At 46.8% G+C, this 8,730-nt stretch overlaps 1 protein-coding gene across 1 annotated transcript in view; it reads right to left on the reverse strand.

The window, feature by feature from the left end:
• Nucleotides 1-3,221, reverse strand: part of Map3k15 (mitogen-activated protein kinase kinase kinase 15) — a 108,192-nt gene extending 104,971 nt beyond the window's left edge. The window contains exon 1 of the mRNA XM_013026501.1: nucleotides 2,870-3,221. Coding sequence (XP_012881955.1) covers nucleotides 2,870-3,221 — 352 coding nt within the window. The remainder of the gene's footprint in view (nucleotides 1-2,869) is intronic.
• Nucleotides 3,222-8,730: the final 5,509 nt, after the last annotated feature.

Raw genomic sequence — 8,730 nt, forward strand, 5'->3', positions numbered from 1 at the left:
TGTGCTGGATGGAAAGGGACCCCAGTGGCAGGTGAACACTTGCTATGTGCCAGGTGCTAGTGGCTTATGCCTACAATCATAGCTACTTAGGAGGCTGAGGTCTGAGCATCATGGTGCAAAGCCAGCCCAGGCAGAAAAGTCCCCATGAAACTCCTATCTTCAATTAGCCACCAGAAAACTAGAAGTGGTGCTGTGGCTCAAAGTGGAGCACTAGCCTTGAGTGAAAAGCTCAGGGACAGTGCCGAATTCAAGCCCCCCAAATGGGGGGGGGGAGAAAACTTGCTATGCATGACAGTGTGCACATGCGTACACACACACACACACAAATATTCATGCACATGAGCATGCACACACTCAGAAAAGCAAAGCCATCATATGTGAATTTACCAGCATTGATACCAACAGGCAGGGGTACATAGTTGTTTGTGTCTGATGACAAAAGGGACATTGATCTGTTCCAAAAAGAGTTTGTTTAAATTTCAATTGGGAGCAGAATGAATAGAAGTTGAGCAAACTGAGTGCTTCTAGGTGAAGTGGGCTCCTGAGAGTCTCTGAAAAGCGGTGGTACTAAGGACTATTCTCAGCTGGGTCACCAATGTCGAGGGTATTCTGGAGGGGTCCAGTTGCCACTTGTGTGAAGATGCCTTCCACCCTACCCCCTTCCTTGGAGGCAGGGGATTGGCTCTGTGAAAAAGCCAGATGGGGCCGCCTCCAGTAAAGGAAGTATTGTAGTGGCTGGGGTGGCACACAGTGGCAGAACCCTTGCCTAGCAAGCAAAACAGTGATAAGCCTCGCTTACTGTCATAGCAAACTATGACCAGTGTTTGAAAATGTCTACTTTAGTCTCTTCTTATATGCTTTTAGGTTTAAGGTAAGCACCGCTATTGCCTTTCAACCAGGGGGAAGGGGGGGGGGAATAAGGTACAAGGATTCTCAGGCAATTTTGTCTCACATTTACTGCTAATGAATGCCACCCAATGCATGACACTGCCAAAGGCTTGTCACCAAAGGGAATATGAGGAAACCAGCCAAACCATTCTACAACTGGAAAAACTCTTGTTAACCCAACGTAGTACCTTGAAAACTGGATTTGGGTGTTTTTTTTTTAAATAACCTACAGTCTCCAGTGGGCATATAATGTAGTATCGAACTCTAGCAATAAAAGCTCAAACCCCTGAATACTTGTGAATTACTATATGCTCCACAGTGGTAGATCTCATCACACTGTTGATTGTGCGTGTGTGTGTGTGTGTGTGTGGTTGGAATCAAAGTGTGCAAAAGATCATGGGGGAGGTCAAGGGGCATGGCTCAAATAGTAGAGCACCTGCCTAGCAATCACAAGTTCCTGAGTTCAAACCCCAGTAACACACACACATACATACACGCATACCCTATATAGCGCTTAGACAGACAATACACATGTGAGCAGCCTAATGGATCCATGTGGGAAACATCAAACATTCCCTCTCGCCCATTCCACCCTCCCCCTGCCCAGGCATCCATTCATTCAGTGTAGGGAGCCAAGACCGGAAGAAGCATGGTAGAAGTCAGGCAGTAAAAGTAGATAACTGGGAGAGGGAAAGGGGCTCAGCATCATCTAAGTTACACTATGCTCCTTGCTATGACATTTTATTTTAGTCCATTCATTTATGTATTTACATATGTATTACTGTATTAATTTTATTATGTGGTTATTCGACTTATTATTTTGGTTTTCTGTTGTTGTTGTTTGGTCGGTAGTGGGGCTTGAACTCTGGGCCTGGGAGCTATTTCTGAGCTCTTCAGCTCAAGACAAATGCTCTAACACTTGAGCCACAATGCCACTTCCACTTTTCTGGTGGTTCATTGGAGATAAGAGTCTCATGGACTTTCCTGCCAGGGCTGGCTTTAAACTGTGATCCTCAGATCTCAGCCTCCTGAGTAGCTAGGATTACAGGCGTGAGCCACCAGCGCCCAGCATAGTATTTGGTTATTCCACCCACTTCACTAGCCAGGAGCTCTACCACTTGAACCATGCATGTAGACTTTTTTGTGCTAATGATGATTCATTTTTACTTCACGTATTTTTGTGCACAATCCCACCGTTTTTTGTTCTGGTGGCCTCGGGCTTCCATTGTCCTATCAATGTCCTCTGTGTAGTTGGGATGACAGGAGTTCACCAGGATACTTACATTTTAATCGGTTGAGATGGGGAGGGGTGAAGCAATCGTCATTGTTTTTTGTTTTGGTGCCCGTGGTGGGGTTTGAACTCAGGGCTTGGGCACTGCCCCTGAGCTTTTCGGGTGAAGGCTAGCACCCTACCACTTGAGCCACAACGTCACTTGGGGCTTTTTTGCCTTTAGCAGGTTGATTAGAGATAAGAGTTTGTGGGGATGAGATGGTTGAAGGGGGTGACAGATCGATGCACTGTATTCATAAACTGCTTTGTGAAATGACACGTCCCTTACACAATTACTTAAAGATAATAATGATAATGAGTCTCACCAACTTTTCTTGCCCAGGCTGGTTTCCAACTTCGATCCTCAGGTCTCAGACTTGTGGAGGGGCTGGGATCGATTACAGGTGTGAGCCACCTGTGCCTGGTCCATTCTGACTTTTCCACCACGGCTCACCTCAAATCGCCCTTCTGCAGACTAGTTGGGCAGTCTGGCTAGTAGGCTATTTGAAATGCCTTAAGAATAAAGCAGTCTAAAACGGTAGTGGCCTCTGATTTTCTTCCCAGGAAATGGGCACTACAATTTCTATGACCCAGGAGTTGGGGGGGGGTGAGAGGGTGTGGAGGGGCAGAGCGGGGGGGGGGACGGCTTCTGAGAGGGATAAGGAAAGGCAGAGGAAGGTGGGGACGAAGCGGGACACCCGCCCTCCTCACCTGCATCGTAGAAGGCATCGAGCACGGCCGTCTCCCCGAAGTCGAGTTCCCCAAAAGACACGGCCGTGAGGTGCGCACCCTCAGCCTCGCACGCCCGAAGAAGGCAATTGAGGGCGCCCGCCTCCGGGCCGCCGGCCGCACCACCCTGGGAGCTCTCGCTGCGAACGTATACAACCCTCAGAGCCCGCTGGGGCCGGCCCTCGCCCTCGCCGCTCCCGGCCGCTTCGGCCGCCATGGGCTCGGGCTCCGCCGGCCCCGCCAGGCCCTCTTCCCCGGGAGGCAAACGGCCCTGAGGTGACTCGCCCGCCGCCCCGAGCGCCTCCGCTGCGGGGGTTCGCTCCCCGTTCTCCATGGGACGGCGTTTGCCGGGAGCTGCTACACGTCGGAGCCGCCGCACAGTCCCAGCACCTGATCCCTGAGGCGCTGGACGCGAGGGACGCCCCCGGCGCTCGTCTCGAGTGCTCTGGTGGCCCCGCGAGCCGTTAACTAACGCTCCCAGCGCGCTGCCCTTTGAAGACCCGCGAGAAAAAGGGGCGGGGCTTGGGGACGCGAGGGCGAGCCCTGGGGGCGGCTGGGAAGGGCGGGGGCGGGGGGCGGGGGCAGGAGTCGCCAGAGCGCCCCCTGCAGCCGTTCTTGCGCAGCGCGCAGAGTCTGACCCTGGAGAAACGGAGAATTTCGGGGCTTAGTCCCCCTTCTGAGGCTCATTAGGAAGTCCAAACGAGTTGAAGGGGGTTTTATTTTTGACACCCCCCCCAAGCATGGTCAAGCCCCGTGGCACAGCCCTGAGCGCCGGCAACCATTCCATTTCCAACCAAGTGGACATGCCGTCTGCACTCCGCGGACAGTCCAAACTGAAGCTCAGAAGGATGAGCACGATGGGAAGCTGCTGAGTTCTCACCACGGAATATTGCGCCCCGTGGCTGGGCCCACGGGCTACCCCCACACACACCCCCCAAGAGAATCTTCCCGAACTTTTCCAGCCCGGGCTCCAGCCCAGAATCTTAGTCTAAATATGAAAGCCCACCCCCCCCACCCCCATCCCCAGGTGCTAGGCGTCTGAGCTGCTCTCCAATGGGGTCAGAGACTTGCTCTAACAATAGATTCCCGGAGTCAGACCAGCAGCAGAAAGTCACACAACTCGTTGAACCCTCGAGCTACCTGTGACCTTGCCCCCTAACAATAACCCGACTGAAGCCCCCCGCCACCCCGACCCCCAGAACAGCGGCCTCCGGTCTCCAGACTCTCCTCACGTCACCATGGCAACCTCTTCAACTTCCAATTAAAGTTGCTCTGCTCTGGGAGAAGGTTTTTCGGCTCTGTCTTCATTCTAATCCCCTCAGGACTCAGGTTCCAAATAGACGACTCAGTTTGTGATCTTCTTCATCCTCAGTGGCGAGGATGACCTGTCTGTCTGGGTCCTGTCCTAGAGCCTGGCTCGTCCTGACCTTCACTGTGACCTTGTCAACACACCCAAAGGTATCAGCGACCTACCTGTTGTGCCAGGCAAATAGGACTCCAAGTGTACATACTGCCTTCCTAAGAAAAACTGTGAACCCCAAAAGGGTCTTCACTGTGTTTCTTACACCCCTCAATCTTACTCCCACATATTAAATTGTATTCAAAGGGTGGGAAGCACTGGATCTTATCCCAGGGCTTCGGGAAGTATTATTATTTTGTCTAATTTCATCTTATTTAATTTTCTTTTTGTGGTAGTACTGGGATTGAATTTAGAGCTTTGTGCTTGCTGGGCAGGCCTGCACCCCTTGAACCACACTCTCAATGCTTTTTGCTTTAGCAACAGCTTTAAGATACAATTCATCAAGGACACGTGCACCTCCATGTTTATTGCAGCACTGTTCACAATAGCCAGGATATGGAAACAACCCAGATGCCCCACCACAGATGAATGGATCCAAAAATTGTGGTATCTATACACAATGGAATATTATGCAGCCATTAGAAATGACAAAATAATGGCATTTGCAGGGAAATGGATGGAGCTAGAAGGAATCATGTTGAGCAAGGTAAGCCAAGAGCAAAGAGACAAACGGTACATGGTCTCCCTGATAAGTGGATGCTAAATCCAAAATGTTAGGTGATATGACAAAACTAACAGGACTTAAGAAACAAAGAACTCCCGCTCATCTGGTCCAACCACTACTAAATATCCCCATGCTGCTGATCACATGTATGGTGTATAACATGTGTACACCGTTATATGTTATAGACTGTGATAGACAATTTGCTCCAGGAAAGTTAGAATGAACTTGTGACTTTAAATGAGCATCATTATTCCCCAATACTGTGAAATTTGGGAAATTATGTAATCACTTAATCACAATAAAAAAAAGAACCTTGGGGTGGTAGGGGGGAAACAATGGAGGGGGTAACAATGCTCAATAGGAAGTATACTCATTACCTCACTCATGTAACTGTAACCACTCTGTATAGTATCTTTACAATAAAAATAAATAAATAAATATAAATAAATAAATAAATAAAAAAGATACAATTCATAGCCAGGCACTGGCTCATGCCTGTAATCCTAGCTATTCAGGAAGCTGAGATCTGAAGATCACGGTTCAAAGCCAGCCTGGGCAGGAAAGTCTGTGAGACTCTTATCTCCCATTAATCACAGAAAAAAAAATGGAAATAGAGCTGTGGCTCAAAGTAGTAGAAAGCTATCCTTGAGCAAAAGAAGCTCAGAGACAGTGCCAAAGCCCTGAGTTCAGGCCCCAGGACTGGCATTTTAAAAAATACAATTCATCCAATTCACTCACCCAGAATGTATGACTTGGTGGTTTTTATTAATATAGTCACAGAGTTTGTGCAGCCACCACAATTTCAGAACATTTGCTACCCTCCCTCAAAAAAAAAAAACCACTTCAGTTAACTACTCTCCACCCTCACACTCCCCAACACCTCCAGCTTTAAGCAACCACTAATCCACTTCCTACCTCTATAGAGCTGCTTCTTGTGCACATTTCAGAGAAATAGAATCAATACAAAATATCGACATAGATTTTCATTTACCTTGGGTATATAGTAGGAGGGGTATTTGTGGCAAACCTATATTTATGATTTCATGGCAAATCTATGTTCAACCTCTGGAAAAATTGCCTGTTTTCAATAGCCACTCCATCATTTAGTCTTCCCACAGCAGCTCAGGAGAGTTACAACTCCTCCACATTCTCTTCAGCACTTGCTATTGTCTTTTGTAGTCCAGCCATCCTAGTGATAGTTCATTATGATTTGACATTTCCCTGATGGTAATGATGATGTCAACTCATATGTGTATTTACCATTTGTGTCATTTCTTTGGCCAATTATCTATTTGGGTCTTTTGCTCAGTTTTTAACTGGATGCTTGCCTTTTTATTATTGAGTAGCAAAAGTATTATTGAGTGGCAAAAGGATGCAAATCCTTTACCGGATATGTGATTGGAAAATAATTTCTCTTACCACTTTCTTTTCCCCCCTCCCCCTTTTTTTTTTACAATATGAAGAGTTTTATTGTGATAACACTATAATTTCAGTAATATACTCTGATCATCTTCATCTCCTCTATTCTTCTTCATTATCTCCCTCCTCCATTTCCTTATCTCCATCTTGCAAGTTTTAAGTGGATTTCATTATGATATTTCATATATGATATCTTCAAATGTCCTTTCAATCACTTTCTCCCTCTCACTCTCTTTTTCCCTCCTGCTTCCCACTGGTTTCCCTTCTCAACTGGTCATTTCTATTCATTTCCATTTTCCTCCTTAGAGGAGATGTTAAATATTTTCATCACAGAAAAGCTAACTGTGACATTGTTCTCTGCTTTCTTGATGGTTTGTTTTGCCACAAGTTCACTTTGTGTTTTAGTGATAATGACAGTAGAAAGTGCTTATACAGTAAATGAAATCCTAGCTTGGCCATAGTGGCTCACACTGTAATCCTGGCTACTTGGTGGACTGACAATGGGAAGAGGCTGGGAATGGGAGGATTGAAGTTCAAGGCTATCTCAGTCAAAAAAAGAAAAGCTGGATGTGGTCGTACATGCATGTGAGTCCAACAACTACCAGAAGCTTAAAAGTAGGGAGATAATGGTTCATGTGTATATCCGGACAGGAAATGAGAGCCTTTCCTAACTAACAACAACAAAAAGTGGAAAATAGGTGCTGTACTGCTTGATTCCCAAGTACAAGCCCTGGGTTCAAACCTCAGTACCACCAAAAGAAATTCCTTCCTTAGTTCTAGAATCTGCTAGAAATCAAGAAGTTTCTGAGTAGTTAGAGTATGGGAGGTAGGAGAGAGAAGGGGTAATGGGACAACAACTAGGGAAGGGTAACAATGCTCGACAAGCAATGTACTCATTGCCTTACTCATAACTGTCACCCCTCTGTGTAGCATCTTTACAATAAAATAAAATAAAAAACAGGTTCCAAGGAAATCAGGGCAGCTTGAGAACTCACAGATGAGAGCTGGGGAAAAAATTCTCATTGTCTCGGTACTGATTTTTTTTGTATGATTTGCTACAAGGACACGTGTTCTTTGTAATCTTGTAATATGTAATAGTGGTCATTTTCCTAATGTGCCTGTTCATCTGAAATTACTCCAGCAACTGGCACAACCTTTCACAGGGCTAAGCTGCCCATTTGAAAACCCTCTGCCAGGTCTTGGCTGTTGTCTTCCCTGTAATCTTCCCAAATTCTTCTCAGCTCTGTCTGGGGCAGCTGACTGCGTGAGACATGTAAGACTTGGGTGAATTCTGTCTTGAATAATATCCTCCTCGCAGCAAAAACCCTGCTGAGTAAAGAACTAGCATTTACCCAGCTAACGAGCGCCTTCCCTGAAGTTGGCACACACAGCCCCACATCTTATTATCTCCAGCAATTTGCACACCTAAAGCAACCCCCTGCACCTTCCAATCCCGCCACCCCCCCCCATCCCTCTGAGAAGAAAATTGCAAAATGCTATATTTCTGTTTTCTGTTTAGGGGAACCATTGTTCCTCTTTTATCCTTGTCTTGCCCCCATCTGAAATGCATGGCTGGCAGACTCTTTGCTCTAATGCAGAGGTGTCAAGAATGCCTTTCCAGATGTGCAGACCAAATACTTCCCTTGCATCTTCTCCCTGTGGAGTGGACTGCATCCTCTTCCTTCTGACAGCTTTTCAAGTAGTGCCTTGATCCCTTCTATCATTTCGCCGGGCTACTCACTACCCTGATGATCCTCTTCTAGAGGATTCCCAGTTTGTGTCTCTTGGTGTTTTAAGTGTGTAAGACTTTTCAAATTATTATTATTTTTTAAGTTGGGGGGAGAATCATTGTTGATTCATATGCAGCTGTCAGAAATCACATAGTGATCTACTACCCTTGACTCAGCTCTCCCGGTCCACGGATGCAGGTGAAGGTTTATGGAAGCTTCCCTCTAAAAGTAGGGATTCTTCACTTAGGGACTTTGACTTTGATCGCAGAATAAAATTTACTGGGCCAGTCGCAATGGTAAGAGAAGTCAGGAGAGCTCTATTGTGTGAGTAAGCAAGTAAGCAAATAGACCAGCAGACAAACAGCAGACAGACAAGCAGAAAGGAGGAGACACAGTCTAAGCATAGGGGGACAGAGCTCTGCATCAGGGGCATTGATTTGATGAAGACAGGGGGTCGGACTTCAAAGCCATGCACAAATAGGTGTTTTATCTTCTGCCCTCATCACTCCTGGTGCTATACTTTCACAAACCCTGGATGATGTGAGCATTTCCAGATAAGAATGTGTCCTGGGCTGGGAAGGTGGCTCAGTGGTAGAGCTCTTGCCTTGCATGCCTGAGGCCCTGGGTTCGATTCCTCAGCACCACATAAGCAAAAAGAAAAAAGCCAGAA

This window comes from Dipodomys ordii, unplaced genomic scaffold (assembly GCF_000151885.1).
Source record: "Dipodomys ordii isolate 6190 unplaced genomic scaffold, Dord_2.0 Scaffold94, whole genome shotgun sequence".
Taxonomy (NCBI): domain Eukaryota; kingdom Metazoa; phylum Chordata; class Mammalia; order Rodentia; family Heteromyidae; genus Dipodomys; species Dipodomys ordii.